Source organism: Mesocricetus auratus, unplaced genomic scaffold, assembly GCF_017639785.1.
Source record: "Mesocricetus auratus isolate SY011 unplaced genomic scaffold, BCM_Maur_2.0 Super-Scaffold_15014, whole genome shotgun sequence".
Taxonomy (NCBI): domain Eukaryota; kingdom Metazoa; phylum Chordata; class Mammalia; order Rodentia; family Cricetidae; genus Mesocricetus; species Mesocricetus auratus.
Window position 1 is genome coordinate 2401032 of NW_024429186.1, and position 19836 is coordinate 2420867.

The following is a 19836-nucleotide window of genomic DNA, read 5'->3' on the forward strand; positions in this document are numbered from 1 at the left end:
GTTGGAGGGAGAGAAACTCTCACACACTGTTGCTGGGAGTATAAACTAGTGTAGCAACTGTGGAGGGAAATCTGTAGCAGCCATGGAAATCTTCAACTAAAAACAGAGCTTCCTTAATATCCAGCTCCCTCACTCCTGGGCACCCACCTGAAGGACTTTAAGTCAGGGTGGCATAGGGATACACGGATACACGTACATTGTTGCACGTTTTACCACAGCTAGTAATAGGATCCAGCCCAGATGATCAACCAATAGAAATGTATTACATACACTCATTGGTGTTTCATTCAAACAAAATTATGCAGTTTTTACGAAAAAGAATAGAACAGGAGACCTTGTTAAGCAAATAAGCCAGAATCAGAGACAATGCATTCTCTCTCATATGAGGAATGTAGGTGTGTGTGTGTGTGTGTGTTCACACATGAAATTGCCATGATGAGACTCATTTCATTGCCTTGTATATATTAACTAAAAAGTTAATTTAAGAAAAAACAACCTACTGTTCTTAGGAAAGAAAAGGAAGCCAGGAAGTCTTGTCCCAGCCATGTCTGTCCCCAACCCTAGAACTGGAGCTATGCTGGAGTGCTCTCCTGAGACACAGGAGACTAGTATAGCTGATGTGGACAGGGACTGAAGTCTCGGTGAGGCAGAGCTTGGATGGGAGCTTGGGGTGGCTTTGAGCAGAGTACAGCAGGGCACCCAACCAGGCGAGGTCTGAAGCCCTCTGTGATTGCTCAGTAACTTAAAGAAAAACTTTTATTGATCCTTGGTGTATTTCACATCCAGCATTCCCAACCCACTTACCTTCCTGTCCCCTTGCATCTGCCCTTGCAAACCTCCTCCCCAAAACAAAACCAAACTTAAAAGGAAAACCAAAAATCACAGAGAGAGAGAGAGAGAGAGCAGAATCTTGTCATGGAAGCTGTAGTGTGGCCCAGCACACAGTTTCAGTCCGTTTACCCTAGGTGATCGCTGCCATGAGTCACTGGTCACGCTCGCCGCCTCTGGCTTCTGCTGCACAGCTGGTAATGGGCTCTCACTGGGGCTCCTCTTGGAGATCCTGTTGTCCTGTGGCGTGGAGACCTTGCTGTTTTGGATCTGTAGGCTCGTCCCCTTCACAGGCTCCAACAGTTCATAGATGAGGTGTTGGTGGGCCAACTCACAGCCCTGGTTCTGGGCCTGGGTGGCAGCTGAGTTGATCTGCACACCAGCTCTCCCTCATCACCACTCCCAGGGTGAGCTCTTCCACACCGCCTCAGCTAGCTTACCCAATGCAGCCTGCAGCAAGTCACCGGGCCAGCTCTGCCCTTGGGTCCTCAGAGCTGGGTCACCCATACTCACAACGCCATGGCCAGTTCTACTGTTTTGCTCAGGAGAGGTGCAGGGCCCTCTCTTCTGATTACTGTAGGGGGTATATGATGGCGCGGGAAGGAGGGGAGGGGGAGCTTTATTGCTCTCACACCCTCATGGCTGGCTCACCTGTGTCCCTGACAACAGGGTCAGCTCTAGTGTGCTGCCCAGGTGAGGTGCATACCTGTGGTGAGGGATGGGGCCATCTTTACTGGGGGAGAGGGGCTGTCAGCTCTCCTTCTGCAGTATCCAACAGAGGCACGGCCAACTATCCCAGGGCTGGTAAAGGGTGGGGATGGCTCAGCATGGTTCCAATGACCCCCCCCATGCTAACACAGACCATGGACATCATCCCAAACCCCAGCTGCAGTAGGACCATGGACCCAGGCTTGGCTTTTGGCGGAAGCCGGGACGTGGATGTCTTCATGACCTCAGGTGGCAACAACGGCCACCTGGATCAGTGTGGCGCCTGAAGCAGCATGGTCCTCAGACACCAGCATGGTCTTAGGTGGCTAACCAGACCCCAGGTCATCTGCTCAGACCTTGGTGGTAACATGAGCCCCGGACATCAACTCAGACCATGGCTGCTGCAAGGCCACGGGATCCAGCCCTTGGCAGCAGCCCTGCCTGGATGACACCATGGCCCTTGAACAAACACCCTCAAGGACATAGGTTGCAGCCGAGACCCCAGGCATCTGTATGGTTTTTGGTGGCAACGTGGGTCACAGACATCGATACAGATTCCGCTGTGATAGGATCACGGGCCCAGACATGGTCCTTGGTAGCAGTCTGGATCTGGGTGCCACCATGGTCCCAGGTGGTGGTCCAGTCTGGCCAGATCGGCATGACCCCTGTGGCAGCATGGCCCTCGGGCACCAACATGCCCCCCAGGCGGCACCTCAGACCTCTGGCTATGGATATCAGTTGCTCAGTGCCTTTTAAGGAGTAAAAGAACCCTGGGTATGTAGCTAGGGTAGAAGATAGGGCAGTGGTGTCCCTTGGCCTTCCCTAGAAGGGGCCAAATTTGGATTTATGTCTTCTGGAAACGGAAGGCGCCCGCGGGACAAAACCCAAATGAAGACCATCGAATATGAAATCAGAAGGTTTAATATGACACAATTAAATATATCTTTATATCACGCTAAGGATTTCCTTTAAACGTAAGGAGTTACGATTAGGTATATGCTTCCTATAGTCAGATAAATTCATTTCTACTGATGATTATTTAGATTCCAGATAGTGGGGGAGGGGGGGAATCACTCGGAAGAGAGATGATGTCAGAGATGTTAGGCAGGTACACAATAAAACCGGACACAGGACGGCACTGCGGCATAGCTTTCCCGCTCGGCGGCCCGCTTTTCCTCGCCACAACGCAAACAGGCTGGGGGTGGAGGGGAGCAGCGATGGGGAGACACCAGAGGAGACAGGCCTTTTCATACTCCACCCTACAAACTGGGGCTTACAGCAGCGCCCTCTACCTTTCTGAGTACCAAAGCCTTGCACTTATTCAAGTGGCTTCTTCCTAATGTGTGTGGGGGTGGGGGAGGGAGGAGGTGGTAAGCGCCATGCCCAAATGTTTTGGCAATTGGGATCATCGGGTAAGCACACATTTCATTAAGTCGTCTGTCTGGGAGGCCGGAGGAAGCAGAGCCGAAGGGGCTTCCCGGCCTTCTTCCCAGGGGTAGGAGCATCCAAGACTTCTTTTCTGATGCCAGTTACATTGGGGTGCTTCCCCGGGTGATGCAGGGAGGGGGAGCACTTACTCCCCGGGGACCCTCGGAGCTTCCTAAGTACCATCCTCAGTGGGCACCTGTTCTTGTAATGCAGAAACCGTAATCTTAGTGTTAAAAGTGCCTTTCGGGGCTGGGCTCTTCTATAACTTGGCAAGGGTGTAAGGGTGAGGCTATCACCCGGGTTCCCGCTTTTGGGGCAGAAACAGTGCCCGCACTCCAGGAGCCGTAAGGTGTCTGCCCTTGGGAGACCTTTCTTTCCTGGCCTTGGAATCTGCGTGGGGCGGACATGATTAATCACTGTGCTGGAGGTATAGGTAGAACGACATTAGGAGGAATGGGTAGAACTTCGGCATGATGATACCCTTGTCCTATGTCCCAGGGGTGCAGGACCAGGACGCTGCTCTCTTACCCAGAGATTTCTCCTGATAATGAGACCCACTTACAGGCAAAACGTCAAATGTGTTCCTACACCCTGTGTTTCCCCCAACAGGTGTCTTTCTGGCTGTCCTGGTCCATCCACCCCAATCTCCGGCGGCTTACAGATGGTAAGCACGCTCCCAAGGAGGCCACGGCGGATTTCCAACTACTGTGTCGTTGGCACGGCGAATGTGAACGTGTGCTTTAGGGAAGAGGAACTTCCGTCGAGGGCCGAGAGCCGAGTCTCTCCTCCCTTCTCAGCTGGGTGTCCCCACACATCTGCTATTTAGGTGAAACAAACAAAAGTACACAACGACTAGCCGCCTGCCCTGACCACGGAGTCCGAAGGACCCTGCTACTACACGGAAGATGCAGGAGGGATATCTGGTTACGGTCGGTCCTAGCAGCATTCACGGCGGGGTCCCGCCAGCTCCGGCTTCCTGCTTCAGTGCCTACTGGGGAAGGGCCTTCAGTATGGCATTCACCTCCTCGGCCACCGCTGTCAGTGCGAACTCAAACTGCTCCTGAGGAAGAGACGGGGGTGAGAAGGGATGGTGAGTGAGAGGAGGTCTCTTCCCACCAGAGTGCAAGCCTCCGTGAAGCTGCTTAGGAAACAGGGTCGTCAGGAGGGAGGGCTCTTGGGTTTGTCGACCTAGGTTGTGCCTCTTGGGTTTGGGGGCTGCAAAGCCTGTAACTGACTCTATTTCAGGCCAGCCTTGAACTTACCATCTTTCTGACTCTTGTCTGCCAAACACTGGGCTCACTGGTATGCATCCATGACCCATGGCTGTGCCCAAAATTGGAGTGGCCTCACCTGACCTCCCGGGGGGGGGTTGGGGTCCAGAAAGGAAAGTGCATTTGCAATAGGAATCTATATTCAGCAAAACATTGTTTTAAAAAAAAAACACAGCGGAAGCTGCAGGTGGAGGATAAAACGCGTGTTGGGTGACGAGTTGCCAGAGCAGGAGGGACCAAGTGTTGCCCAGTGTCAGCTGGGCACACGGCAGCAGGGGAATTGGAAAGGGCAATGAGTTATTCTGAGCAAAGGGTCCTGCTTGCAGAAAGCCGATCCTGTGGTCTCTCCCAGTTTGTCCCCACACCTGGAGAAGCTCAGGTTGCAGCCAAGTCTTTGCTGGGTAGGGAGAAATACCCCTCACCAGGCCGGCCTGTGGTGTGGAAGGAGACTTGTGTGGGGCCGGCTGAGCTGGCCGGGAAGGAGAGAGTGCTCCTGTGGAGTGGCCGCGCCCTTGGATACCATGTGTTTCCTGGGCTGCAGTGGTCTGGAGGCTGCGGGGCGAGGGGACCGATGCTCATCTGTACCTGTCCTTACACTGGAATCCTTCTGCTTGGGTGGCTGCTGTGACAACTGTCATCCCAACGAAAACTTCAGTGAAGTGTGATGCCAGTACCCACAACCCCGAGGTCTTCATGCCCTTTGGGAGGTCACGGGGGGTTGCTTCCCCAGGAGGTGCTTGAAGGGGACCTAAGACCCAGTGTCTTTCCATGTCACCGCAGCCCTCTTCACAATGACAGACTAGTCTGGAGCTGTGAGGACGGGAGCCAGGAGAGGGGTGTATGAACCGGTAGGGAGGGGACCGAGTTGGACAGATGGAGAAATAGGATCATAGCAAGACAGACAGACAGGATAAGGAGAGACAGATGGAGAAGAACGAACAGCAGTTCTGAGAAAGGGGAGGGAGAGAAAGGGGGCAATGAGAGAGAGAGAGAAAACAAAGGGTAGGCAGACAGACAGACACAGGGAGAGGGAGACAGGGAACGGACAAGCTTCCATACCCTAGGACGTAAGAGAGAGTGGGTTGGGGTCGCTTCTGGCTATGACCCAGATACACCTGCCTGAATCATCATCTCTCACAAGGAGAAGCATTACACGCTTTTGTCCATAGTGGGGGGGGGAACAAAACCAAACAAACCAAAACAGGATGTAAAACTAAAAAGGAGGAAGAGAGCGGGGTGAACATGCAGAAAGTACTTCGGGGTGCAGGATCACCCCAAGGAAGCCTTTCCTTCACACACACACACACACACACTCTCTCTCTCTCTCTCACACACACACACACACACACACGCACGCACGCACGCACGCACGCATGCACGCATGCACGCACACACACACACACACAGTTACCCTACACTAATAACAAGAAACAAACTCAACCAAGCCCACGGGAAGGAAGGAAAGGGTCAGAGCCTTTAGTTACTATGGCAACTCACCCTGGCCCTGGGGAGGGGAGGTTGTGTCCCCGTGACAGACACAGCTGAGGTAAGGCCTGGCCTGAGCCCTGCCTGGATTCACTGTGTGTGTTGTAGGGCTCCCTGCCACCTTGCTCCCTTCTTCAAGGTTGGCTCCTTTTGTCCCTGGCAGAACCAGCAGTGGCTGACCTATGTGTGTGTGTGTGTACGTGCGGTGAATTCACGGTCACATAGAAGGGGGCACCTTATTGGAGCTCCTGTCTTAAACCCCGGCTACATCCTCAGAGGCAGCCAAGCCTTTGGGTGTCCTGGTGTCTCATCTCTTGCCCATGCTGTTCGGGCAGGCGTCCGTTAGTTAGTTAGCTGTTTCCTGTGTGTGTGTGTGTGTGTGTGTGTGTGTGTGTGTGTGTGTGTGTGTGACTGGCCTGCATTCCGGTGAGAAAAGCTGTTACCCTTCAACTCCCTCTAACAAAGAGAACGTGCCTTCAGGAGTCTCTAGCCCATCCAGGCTCTCGGGCAGTGTCCATCAATCAATGGCCCTTACCTTTCCTCTGGCCCAAATGGTGTGGGCCTGGCCTGACCAAGTGCTTTCACGCCAGCTGAATTGCCGTGACCCGCTTTCAGCTTTGCATGAGGAGTGTTAGACAGCATGGTGCTGTTCGGCCTTGGGTGAGTTTTCCTGTTTTTGCCAAAACTAAAGTCCAGAGAGGGAGCTCAGTGTCCTGAATCTGCAGGGGTTGGGGAAGGGGCCGCCATAAATGTGGAAGGGCGGTGACGTTTGTGTTGCCACGGACACGGGAGCAGGTTTCCCTCTCTGGACATGCAGGCTGAGGGGAGGGGACTAAACTAATCTTGTCATCGTCCACCAGAGAGCAGGCCACTTGGGTAGACTTGGTCCCTGAGTCTTGTGTCTCCCTGCGAGCTGGCAGCGGGGGCTGGCGCGTGCTGCGGGATTTAGAGTCATCCGCTGCCGACACTGGGTGGAGTTGAATGCACACTCCGAGGTAGTAGCCAGTATAATTGTTAATAATCAGTAATGCTATAGTCGTCCCTACAGTAATCGCCCATTGCCCCAAAGCTCTGATGAAGCTTGGGCTGGTGCAGGGGACTGACTTTGGACTTCATCAAGCAGGCTTCGGCAGCAAGATACCGATATCTGAGAGCTGAATGGCTTTCTTCCTGTGATGTGTTGGGCGTTTCCCCTGCTTCTGGGTGTGCTTTCCCTTGGATTGGTGTGGATGGGGATGCTGAGCTGTCTGGTGGGGAAAAGGGATCTGTAAGGTTCACAGTCGGCACGGACATTAGAGACTGGCTGGTATTTCCAGTGGACTTCTCCGAAGCAGAGTGTGGCCTGGAGGCAGGATTCATGTTGTGCTCCTGGGTGAAAGTGTCCCTGACCACCCTATCATTACCAGCCTCTGCTCTGTTCTGAGCTACCTTGCTGCAGGGTGGTGCCCAGCCTGACCTCTCACAGCTGGGCAGCCCCTCTTTCCCAGGGCAAGAAAACAAAAACAAACAAACAAAAAACTGTGGGTCACTTGTCACTAACAGCCGCTGTCCTGTGACACATCTCTAGGCAGTGACAGACATACACAAGGCCCCAGGACACTGAGGTTTCTCCCACAGGACCCTGAACAATTATGGGGGCGGGGGAAGCTCTCGCTTGTCAGTGGGGAGACCGGCAGACACATTTTTATGATAGTGGTAGGCAACCGGAGCTGTGTGCTCTGGGAGGAAACATACCTCCAGATGGTCCTGCCTGACGTGTCACCAAGGGATGTCTGAGGAACTTGGCCCTGATGACAGATGGTTTATGGATCGCTAGCCTATCATAGACCGGAAGGGATGCGGGGAGGGGATGTCCCACACTGGGCCATTCTGGAGTGACCATTCTTACGAGAGGTTATGGGTAGGCACAGGTGTGGTTGTGGTCTGCTCAGTTTGGTGGTCTAAGGGTAACCCCCGGTTTTAATTACTGTATCGTGGTTACAAAAGGTTATAAATATTGGTGGGATCTGAGTTGAGGGGGGGTCCTGGAGTGTTATCTGCATGATTTCTGTAATTGATTTTAAAAGATTCAATTTGTATGTGTGTGTGTGTATGTGTGTGTGTGTATATATATGTGCACATACGTGCCGGTGTCCATAGAAGCCAGAAGAGGGAGTCGGATTCTCTTGAGCTGGATGTACAGACTCTGTTGAGCTACCTGATGGGGGTTTTGGGAACCAATCAAACCTAGGTCCTCTGTAAGAGCAGGAAGTGCTCTTAACCACTGAGCTGTCTCTCCAGCCCCACTTAGTCTAAACTAAGTTCAAACTTTTAGATTAAGAACCCAGGAAAAGGGGCTGGAGAGATGGCTCAGAGGTTACGAACACTGACTGGTCTTCCAGAGGTCCTGAGTTCAACTCCCAGCAACCACATGGTGGCTCACAACCATCTACAATTCAATCTGGTGCCCTCTTCTGGTATGTAGGCAGAACACTGTATATGTAATAAATAAATAAATCTTTAAAAAAAAAAGAACCCAGGAAAAGACAAGATGTGGTTTACAAAGTTCCTTCACAATCATATCCCGTCTCACAAGGGGAAATAAAGCAAGCCAGGCAGCAGAGACCCCGCCGGAGTCCACATCCAGGGAGGAAGGCCCCGGCAGTTGAGGCTTCCGTTGGGAAACTCCAGGTCCCTTAGGGGACCTTGCTCTCCTGCTTGCAACACTTGTGTGACCTCATAAGAGAGTCAGGTTGATCTTGCATAGGTGCTCCCATTGACATTGGCAAGGAGACCCAGCCAGACAACTCAGGGAGGAATTTAGGAGATAATATCCCAGTCTAAAACGTACTCAGTCCAGAGCCGTCAGGCCCTGTGCCTCTCTCGCAGAGGCTGTGGTGTCTTAACTTCTCAGCACCTGAGCAGAAAGCGGGGCCTTGGCAATTGCCGTGTGTTGCAGAGGGATCCGGTAGACTTGTGTCTGGAGCTAGGGACCCCAGGGTTGTCTAGCACTGGGGAATGAGAACTGGCCCAGGATTGTGTTGTCCAGACTGACCTCACGGGGGTGCCCATAAGCAGAAGGATTTTTCCTCCAGTGCTAAGGATAGAACCTCCCCCCCCCAAAAAAAAAACCTGGTAGGCAAGCACCTGGCCCTGGAGCCTTGCTCCCATAGCCCAAGTAAGAGTTTTAATTATTTATTTGTTTTTACTTTATGTGCATTGGTGTTTTGCTTGCATGGGAGGGTGGGTGTCGGATCCCTTGGAGTTACAGTTGTGAGCTGCTGTGTGGGTGCTGGGAATTGAACCTGGGTCCTCCGGAGGGGTGGCCAATGTTTTTTAACATCTGAGTCAGCTCTCCCCACCACACACAAGTAAGAGGATGTAATAATTTCATAAGGGCAGCTTCACATGTATGTGGGTGTTAGTCAGTGGCCTCTGGGGTCAGGAGCGCACAACAGTGAGGATAATCTGTGTGGCCTGCGATACGTCAATATTCATCTTTGGGACAGTCGGTGAGGGTTTTGCCGTTGGAGGCAGACATTTCTGGGACGTCTAGAGCATGGGAGGCTTGTGTCAGCCACACACAATTAACTCTGTGAGCTTGAAAACAGAAGCTTTTGTTTTTCTGTGGTAGGGTTGGGTTACTCTTCAGACCCCGGTGGTCCGGTGGGTGCCCTTAGTCCCGGCACTAGGGTGGTGGCTGAGGGTGCTGGGGATGAAGGCAGACGGAGTGTTTGGAGGTGCCCTTCCGGGTAGTTTTGTCGTTTACATAAAGATGTAGTTCTTGACGGGAGGTGCAGCTCAGTGGTTAGGATGCCTGTCCAGCATGCCTGAAGCCCTGAATTCTACCCTCAGCCCATACACCTTCTGACATGTCATGTGATGCCCCCCTCGCGCCCCCCCCTGCTAAACCTGGTAGAGAGTAAGAGATTGGGTTTCAACCGGTTGGGTCTAACTGAATCTCAGATGCTGAAAGCATTTGAGTGGCTCCCTGAATAGCAGCCAACCTTTTGGGAGCATCCCCTGTGCCTTGGATGATGCCCACCCGGGCCAGAGCTATTGTGTGTGGCTTATGTAAGTCCGGCTTCATCCCCTTCTCTGCTCTCAGGAAAATCATGCACAGAGGCACCTTTAATACATTTAAAGTCCTGGAGGATTGATTGACAGTACCTTTGTCTGGACCATGCCTGGTCTCTGGTCCCTCAAGTGCTCCAGGGTCGCTGCGATATCAATCTCTTTAGCACCTGCAACAAATCACAAATTGGGCTGAGCTCAGTGCACAAGATAATCCACACTGCATCTGCCAATCTCCCGCTATCGGGCTCCCTTTGGGCGAAGAGGCCAATTGAAAATTATTACACTCATCCTTCAGCAGCTTGGCAGGCAGCTGCAATTCCAGTGTTCATATAGAAAAATAAGGCCAGGGCGGCAGCTTTCATTAGCATTAATTCAAGAATGCTGGGCTGAAAAAAATTGTTATAAGATGCCTGCATAGATACTCACCGGCAGCCAGAGCTTTATTGGTGTGTGTGTGTGTGTGTGTGTGTGTGTTTGTGTGTGTGAGAGAGAGAGAGAGACCTTAAAGGACACACTAAATCATAGGTAAAGCACACACACACACACACACACACATACACACACTCTTCAGTCTTGATTGCCTACGATTACCTTCTCTTTAAAATATGAAAGGTTAGACTGATCTTTTATTGTTCAGTACTGGCTTTCAAATGTACAGTCTCTTGCCTCCTACAACTGAGAGCCCTAGATCTGAAGAAAAGAAAAATGCACCCATGCATGTTGCATTCCCGGTAGGTGGTTCCACGGAGAACGGCTTCCTCCTTAAGGCAGCCTATCTGGCTGTCCTTCAACAGGCTTTGAGGTGTGAGTCTCACCTTACTGGTTTAATGCCTGCTCTTGTCTTTCTATTTTGCTGTCCTTTATTACCGAGCTTCCTCTCTCTTCTTAAAAACAGGTTTGTGTTGTGCACCTCAGAGCTCTGCCTGCATGTATGTATGCGTGTGTGCCTTGTGTGCGCTTGGTGTCCATGGATGCTGGAAGGGTGCTGGGTCTCTTGGAATTAGGTTATATAGATGGTTGAGTCTCCATGTGGGTGTTAGGGATGCATTTTTTCCACCCCACCCCCCCAGCAGCCAGCTTCTTTTACCACGGGCCCCATATTGGTCATTCCACACAACGGAGCTCATGCTGGGGACAGTTTTGTGTCATGAAGTATGGTGTTTTCACTCCACATGAGAAGTTTTCTGCTCTTATTTAATCGTGGGTTTGTTATAGAAAACGAAGATTAAAAAAAATATATTTCCCTACTGTCATTCCTCAGCATGGAGATCTCAGATAAGTACAGAATTGGATTGAATTATACTAGAATGCTTAAATTTTTGTTTAAAAAAATGCTGTTTGAGTTGCTGACTTGACCTTCAAATAAAATTGTTAAAGAAAATTTTGGCTTGGATTAGGATAGCATTACCAACAATTCCCGATGTGATTCTAAACATACTTCTGCTCCTTTCAACTATGCATTTATGTCTTGACCTTGGCAATTATAAAAATCAAAGTATTGACCAAATCTGGAAACCCTGAAGAAGCTCCATGCTCTGCAGTATCAAATATTCAGCCAAAAGTTATTTGATTATGTAACTGTACTCTCCCCGGCTCCAGGAGAAGGATGGCGGCTTAGTTCTCACAGAGGGCCCTCCGTCAGCTCTGGCTCAGGAGCCTTGAAGGTGGGAGACTCAGGCTCCGCACAGACCGTGTGCTACTGGATCCTTCCTTGGTGTGATGAAGGGTTGACCTGGGACATGAGCTTAAAAATGGCCTCCCTGAGCCAGGAAAAAGAGAGGGGTTTAAGAGGAGGGGAGAAGAAGGTATGGGGGAGGAGGGAGATTGAGTTGAGGTAAGGATAGAGGAGAGCAGGATGAGAGATGCCGTAATAGAGGGAGTCATTATAGGCTTGAGGAGAGAGCTGACACTAGTGAGATCTCCAGAGATACACAAGGATAAAACCAACTGGCAAACTAAGCAATAGCAGAGAGACTACACTAAATGCCCCTCCCTGATGATAAGGTTGATGACTAACTTATATGCCATCCTAGAACCTTCATCCAGTGACTGATGGAAGCAGAGACTGATGCCTGAGAGGCCAACAGGGGACTGATCCAGACTCCATGAATGTAGTGCCAGTGAGGAGGCCACAGAAATCACTGGGGCCTTGGGTAGAAGATCAGTGTTTACCATGGTTTATGAATGATCTTTGGGAGCCCATTCCAAATAGAGGGATGCTCTGTCAGCCTGGACACATGGGGAAGGGCCTAGGTCCTGCCCTGGATGAAATGACAGGCTTTAGAGATACCCCCAAGGAGGGTGTCACCTTCCCTGGGGAATGATGTGGGGATTGAGTGGGGGGCTGAGGGGCTGGTGGAGGGACAAGGGAGGAGGGGTGGGAGAGGGAGCTGGGATTGACATGTGAAGTATTCATGTTTCTAATTTAAATAAAAGCATTACAAAAAAAAGGAATGGAAAAATGGCCTCCCTGAAACTGTCCTTTTAAAGAAACAGAAGGCAGCACCTGCTCCTAGCAGCCCTAGTCCTGAAGGGCTGTCATATGATAAACCAGGATAGACCCTTTAGGAATACCTCCTTCTAGAAGTCTGGCTAGGATGTAGGGACCTCCCAGAGCTAGGCAAAGTATCATCTGGGTGAAGAGGGGGGTATATCCTTCCTGGACAGTAATTCATGGGGACTGTCACTACTGATTGTAGGCGTGAGCCCACAATAAGAGTCCATACCCAAAGGGGGCATGGACAAGGGATGGGCACAGGTGAGGATCAAAGGAAGCATGTGGACTATATTGTGGGCTCACCCCTACACCTGGTGACACATATAATCCTTGGTGAAATGCTTTGGTTGAAATCTTATTGTGTTATTCATATTGGACTACGGTTCTGAATAAAGGGTACAGCAAGACACAAGAGCCCACCCCGAGACAAAGCACTTAAAATATCCAACAGTACCTAGATGTCTCAGAATTCTACTGAGCTTGAAGCCAAAACTGAAGGACGAAGGAGATCAAATTAATGCTGGGAAAGCGAGGGGCACTAAAATTAGTGAGTAATGGATTTTGTGAAGTGAGATCAGTGGTCTGACATGGATGGCCGGTGTCTTCTTGAATGCCAGAATTAAGAGTAATTATCAATTTGAAGTGTGTCAACACACTTAAGCAGGGCCCCTTGCGGAATCTTCGTTGAGGGATAGGCAGGTGTGGGGGAAGGGGTTCCGAGCATGCCAAGCCTCCTGTCCGTGGGACTTGAACACCAGTGGGACTTGGTTGTGATGGGCACGTCCACGCCCACACACAGCTGCTGGGTGGGAAGGGGAAGGGGTGGAGGGGCATCCTGGGCCCTCATGCGCACCATGTAGGCCTTGCTGAATACAAAGGGATTTGCTTAAGTCCCCGCCCCTGGGAAGTTCTCACTCTTGGTGTGTTTGTCATGGAACGTTTCTCCTACAAAACAGAAACGACCGTGACAGAACCCTCTTGGTGACACGGGGAAGGAGCTGGCATGCTATGGTGCTGAGGAGGAGCAGACCTTTGGCTATGGTGCTCAAGCTGGACGGCATTGAACGCCTGGGGAATTCCAACGCGTGACCATGGTGGAGTCCAGTTGGAAGGAGACACGAGCTGGGCAATGGGCGGGGACACAGTGGGGTCTGCAGAGAGGACCTATGAGCATTATCCTCCTATGGGGAACATCGGAGGCCTAGGAAGGCATAGGCATTTTTTTTTACATAAAAGCACGTGGCGGGCTGGAGACCCTTCTTGGAACTGATAGAGTTCTATAGTAGAAGTGGAGGCCAGGGTTTCCTTCATCATTCCTGCAGGTGGTAGACCAGAAAGTGTACCTAGCACAAGCCATGCTTGGTGGGTTGGTTCCTTAATGTCCACTGAGGCTTTACTCCCTGAATAATAACCACTCTTACTTTACTTAAATTCACAGGGGAGCCATTGGTTGAGAAGTTTACGTTTGAGCTAAAGTACATTTTTAAGACAGCATGGGGTTTTGTGGGTCTTTTTTTTTTTTTGGCTTTAGATAAAAATATCACCCGCTAGACAGTAAACATTAAAAGAGCATTAGTATTAAAGTATTAAAACTATTTTTTACAATGGGAGAATCAATTTGAAGTTAAAGCAAACTGAGCAGCAATGCCCCTGGTGTGTCTTTATAGGATTTGCTTTGATCCTCGTTGAGTCTGGTTATTGGGGGCTAGAGACATTAGCTCGCCTCTTTCCAAGTGACCGCAGTGAGGTGGGCTCCTGCAGTCACTCCTCAGATGCATGCCCCAGCAGCAAGCTTCATGTGGCAAACTCAATAAACATGGATGGGTTCCCCTGCAGATGCTTTTATCCGCAAGGATCTGCTTGACACTAAGGTTCAGTACATTCTTCCCCCTCTTAAAACTAAAAGGACATCATGAAATCAAATGCCCAGGACAGAAGGGCCTTCTTTTTGCAGGAATAAAATATTTCCACTGGGGGCTGCAGAGATGATGGTTCATCGGTTCTTAGCTCTAACTGCTCTTCCAGAGGACCTGGGTTGGATTCCCAGAACCGATATGACCTCTAACAACTGCCTGTAACTCCAGATCCTAGGGAATCTGGATCCAGCTGGCACTACACACAGGCAAATATGCAGGCAAAAACACACATAAAGTAAAAAATAAAACATATCTTTAAAAATCTTGATACTATTCTGTTGCACCTGCTGTGCGGCCTGCATCCGAGAATGTAGCGAGGTGGTCGGGATAGATGACACAGAGACCGGTCGGTTGCTTTAAGAAAACTTTATGCTTCCCAAGTCAGCTTAGGAGGAGACCCCAGTCCGCTTAGGAGAGAGCTCTCAGGAGAAGTCTCTCCAAGAAAAAAACGCTTCCCTTTTTAAGGACTTCTGCCATCCATCTACATACAATTCTTTCCAGACTTCTCACCCTCCTGGCTGGTGGTTTAATCTCTGGCCCCAGAATCGGGGAGACACCGCAGGGGGGACAGGAAGAGGCATCTAGCCGTAGAGGGTGTGAAAGTCATGGTATCTCAGTGAGCTAGCCCTTATCTGAGCCCTATCAAGAGCTTTAAAGCACTGAATTGTTTTCAGTAAACATTACACAGCTGCCTGCTGCCAGGCCGAAGGGGAAGTGGGTTTCTGCTCAAGGTCTGGTGTCCCCACACTATTCTTAGAAGGAACTGAGACAATGGACTTTACTAAATAAATTCATTAACTTTTTGATATTATAATATAGCTGTAAGGATTCGGGCATCATGCTGGCCTGCCCGTCACCTGGCAGAATGCACTCAGGCAATACCCTGGTCAGCCCAGGTGCAAAGGACCCCTTGCCCACTTAAGCTTTCTTTCCAGCTCTCTCTCTGCTCTCTTTCGCTGTCTCTTTCCTGCTGTTCCCCTGGGGCAGACAGGACTTTTCCTATCCCCCTCTTCTCTTCTGTCCTTTCCCTGTCTCTGTGTTTCTTTACTGCTTTTCTCTTTCCTTCCCCCACCTCCCCTTTCTAATAAAACTTCTCACTAAGCTCTGTCTGCCTGGTCACCCTGGCCTGCCATGTTATCCGCCAACGTCCCCCTCAAGTTTTATCGTAACAATAGCTACAGTGTTTCTCCTTTCCTTCCTGCCTCCCATCCTTCTCGTACATAGCCCCTTGCTCTTTTTCAACTTCCTGGCTTCTTTAGTTTTTTAAATTACATGCATATGTAAATACACATATATTCCTAAATATGTCCTGCTCAGTCTGCATAATGTTAAATACATGTTAAAGGAATGCAGTGATCGTGACGATTCTAAAGGGCACACAGAAGGAAAACATCCACGTTCCAGGAGGTGAGCAGAGCTCCTCATAGGGGCTGTCTACATGTGTTCTTCTGGCGTCAAGCTCTCAGTTGGGAGAGCTGAATCATCCCTCGGTACCAGAGGAGCTAGTGGCAGCAGGGCATGACCAGGACCCCCTCCCATCCAGCAGCACAGGGCTGGGCTCAAATGATGAGGTCCGGGGATACTATGTGATGGGAGATGCTCTTCTGAATATATGTTTCTCTTAGTGGTTGATGAATAAAACACTGATTGGCCGGTAGAGGCAGGAAGATAGGTGAGACTAGGAGACGAGAAGGATGCTTGGGAGAGAGGAGAGAAAGGCCTCGAAGGATGCCATGTAAAAACCGGGAAGATGGGACATGCCAGGTGCTCTCTGGTAAAATAAGGCCATGTATAAATACATAGATTAGTAGTTATGGGTTAATAATTAAGACAGAGCTAACCAGTAAGAAACCCTAGTCACTGGCCAATAGTTTCGTAATTAATATAGCATCTGTGTGCTTGTTTGGGGCAAAGCGGCTGTGGGACCAGGCTGGAAAGAAAACTCCAGCAATGACTGTGGATGTGTTATGAGTGCCTGCTTTTCCTGCAGCTGGGCTGCCATGGTGCCTATTGACACCAACTACATACTACATGCATGCATGTGTGCCACTTGCATGGTTACCCATGCCTCCACATTGCATATTCATCCCTACACGCATGCATGCCCATGTGCAGTCACCTCATGACCACACATTACATGTTTACTCCACATGCGCACACACGCATGCACTCCCATGTGTATGTCAGCCTCGCACTCTATTTCATATGTGCCCCTGCATGCATGTGTGCCCATGTGCAAGGCCATTCCACTCCCCACACTGCACTTCCCTCTTTCCTGGCCTCTGCGCTGGGTGGTTTTCACTTTATACATTTTATGACTGATCCTAACTGAAGGCTTACCAAATGAATAAATAAAATAAAATACAAGCCAAGAGAAATTTTCTTTCTGACCTAGATAACTCACAGTCTCCATTTTGCAACATCTCTGGGGCTCTAAGGAGGCAAATTTGCTCGGTTTTCATTTGAAAACCAAAAATATCATGGCACAATAAACAGACATCTGCCCTTTCTTTTTGAACAAACTCTAAATCATTGGTTCCGGGGAAAGTGGGCTGTTTCTAGCTCTTTCCAATAAAGCATCAAAAATCCAGAGCTCTGAGAGCAACGGTTGAAGTTTCTGCCCTGGACTGTTGCAGGATGGGGGCAGGGAGGGGCATGTCAAATGCCTAGCGGTGTTCCATGGGCTTCTGGAGCCCCTGACCGTATATGCACCATGCAGATACTGACTGCTTAGGACTCTCACACGTGATTACCTGACGTAGAGGGAACTCAAGGGAGGGTTACAGGTGGCCGAGTTGAGCCAGGGACAGAGCCACTATGAATTCCTCCGACCTTTCTTGACAGTGGCCCTAAATCCTACCCAACACTGCAAGTCAGCTGTCACCGTCCAATGATTAAGGACACTCTGTCGTCAAGCACGGAGGGGCTAGGATTTCTCCCTACAGGGACTGTCACGCTGGTGAGGGAAGAGGACCTTGGCGTAAGGTCCAGGGCACCTGGGAGGATAGAGGCTGCTGAGATCAGAACTGAGCGACAGACCAACCTACGATTTGCGGTGAGAAGCAGCTGGAAGGGAAGTTTCCGGCCCTGCTTGGAGTAAAGGGTTCGGACCACAGCGAACCCTGTGAGGTGCTGTGATGTGGGAGGGGCTAAGGTAGCAAGGGCCTAGCAGAGGCAGAGGTGCAGCCTGGGATCCCTGCTGCTCCGGAGCGGGAGCGAGGCGCCATCCCACAAGGATGCGGGCTCAGTGTCAACGTGGACGTGGTAGTCTTCAGCCCCTCCCGGGAGGCAAGCATTTACTTTGTCTATCGCAAGAGCTGTGAGGGGACAGCCATGGGCCAGAACTCCCCTTTGCTGTCTGGTCTGGAGCCGTGTCTGGCTCCGGGCTTCCGAGGTAGGGGTTCCAAGCAGCAGTGATGTCTCCCCAATGGCTGGTCACCACCTCTGGCACACTGTGGGCTGGGGGGGGGGGAATCTTGAGAGAGCACACGGTCAGCATGGGACCCACACGGTGCCGGAGCCACAGAGTACATGGCTGGCTGGCTGCTGCAGAGAAGAGGTGGGGCCCCCTTCCTCTTTCCCCTCCCCACTTCCGGATTTTTTTTTTTTTTTGGTGTGAAATCTTTTGAGCTGTGAGGCAAAGCCGTCTCCACTTTGAAGACCGGCTGTGACCACCTGTGCCTTTCCCTTCCTGCTGGCACTTCCTGTTTCCCCGCAACCTGCCTCATCTGTCTGTCCAAACCAGATTCGTCCACATATGGGCTGGCCGTGGGCAACAGCACCAGCCGATGCTCCTGTAGACTCCATGGCAAGTCTGACCTGACCAGACTGTGAACTTGCAGCCAGCCGCTGGCGCAGCAGACGCCGTGTGGGGACGCCGTGTGTGGGTCTCGTACGTGGCTCTCAGTGTCAGGCTGGCAAGGTGACGCTGTGAATGCGCTCCCCGTGGACCCACCCACCCACCCACCCAACGGCGAGGCACTCCCACGCTCGGAGCCTGTGTGTCACTGTGAGCACAACCCAGTGATCGCTCGTTGACAGTGAGCCCCACGCACCCATAGGGAAGGAGGTCATACACCCACGCCACGCAGGACAGGAAACAGGTCCCGTGTGGGGCTGGAGAGGTGGCTCAGTGGTTGGGAGCACTCCGTGCTGTTGCAAAGCACCTGGCTTTGATTCCAGCGCCCACGCGGTGGCCCACAACCACCTGTAACGCCCATGGGGGTGGGGGGTTAGTCTGATGCTCTCTTCTGGCCTCTATGCATATCAGGCTTGCCCAGGGATCACTTACACACGTGCAAGTAAAATACTAATACACACAAAAGACAAAAAAAAATGAGTCTTAAAGAGACAAAGTCCTGTGTTCTACAGCCTTGAAGGAGCCAGGGAGGCCCCGGAATTGGAGGCAGTGACAACGCCTGGAAGGGACTCCCAGGCAAAGCAGGAGTATAAGGTCTCCTGTCTGGCACTACGCTGGCACTCCGGAGGAGGTAGAACTGGAGGGGTGGAATGGGGCGGGCAGGCAGGCTAGCCCAGTGGCTACTACAGGGGCAGGGGCTGAGCTTGGCGAGAGGAGGTGCTGTTTCTTTTTTCCATCCCTTGGGCCCCGGGCATCAGAACTCAGTTCCTCGGACCTAGTGATAAGAGACTTTACCTACTGAGCCATCTTGCCAGCCATGTTTTTAAGCTCCCGTGGATATACTTGGCTATATACTGAGCAGTGTAGTTCTGGAGGGGTTCCTACTTTTAGAGACTTTAAGGAGCTGTAGGTTATTGTTACTTGGGGGAATATACTCTGCCCCTGCCTAGAGGGGACAGCACTGTGTTGTTTAAGCTTGTGCTTGTCACTAGGGCTTTCTTTCGGTAGTGATCAACCTTGGCTCCCAAGGCAGGCCTGGTACTGAGACTTAAAACTTCTCTTAGAGGAAAAATGAGGACTCTCTGTGAGCTTGGATCTGACGCCGAGAGCACACAGCAACACAAGGGAAGGTTTTTGGGGAGGGATCTTTTCAAAAAGATAACTCAGCAGCATCAGCTACTCCCGTGCAGCAAAAACTAAGTGGGAGATGACAAAGTGCCAGGCGCGCATCTGATACAAAGTAACGTTCCGGCTACAGAAAGAGCCCCCTACAGGAGAACAAGCAGCTCCAACTCACCCACGGACAAAGGACTGAACCTCCGTGTCCCGCAATATTGTGGTTGTCAAAACCACAATGAGATGGCTTCACGAACCCCCCGGGGGGGGGGAGGGCTAACACCCTGAATAGAAAAATAACAGACAGAATGGCGGTCATTAAGAAAATAAGTAACTGCAAATACTGGCAAACAGCTGGGCACGGGAGAAACCCATAGGCACCCCAAATGAGAATGCAAGCCAGTCAGTCCCCACTGATGGTCAGGGTCATCGTGGGGGGGGGAGTTCCTCCAAAACATAACAACGCAATACGTCTTTAACCCCTCTTAGTGGGTACACAAAGTCCTCCGGGTCGACATGCCACAGACGGCGCGCGCACGTCGGTGTTGACTGCAGCAAGGATTCGGACGAGCTCAGCCACGGGGCCAACCCAGGTGTCAATCAAGAATTTTCCCTGCATGCACTGTTTGTAATAGCCAGAAACTGGAAGCAACCTAGATGCCCCTCAACTGA

The 19836-nt window shown here is 51.0% G+C and overlaps 1 protein-coding gene across 1 annotated transcript in view; it reads right to left on the reverse strand.

Annotated features, from left to right (window-relative positions):
• Positions 1–2441: 2441 nt before the first annotated feature.
• The window catches only part of Ptprn2 (protein tyrosine phosphatase receptor type N2), a 653364-nt gene continuing 635969 nt past the window's right edge, over positions 2442–19836 (reverse strand). The window contains 2 exon segments of the mRNA XM_040742316.1: positions 2442–4024; positions 9870–9943. Of these exon segments, the coding sequence (XP_040598250.1) occupies positions 3953–4024; positions 9870–9943 (146 nt within the window). The 3' untranslated portion in view covers positions 2442–3952.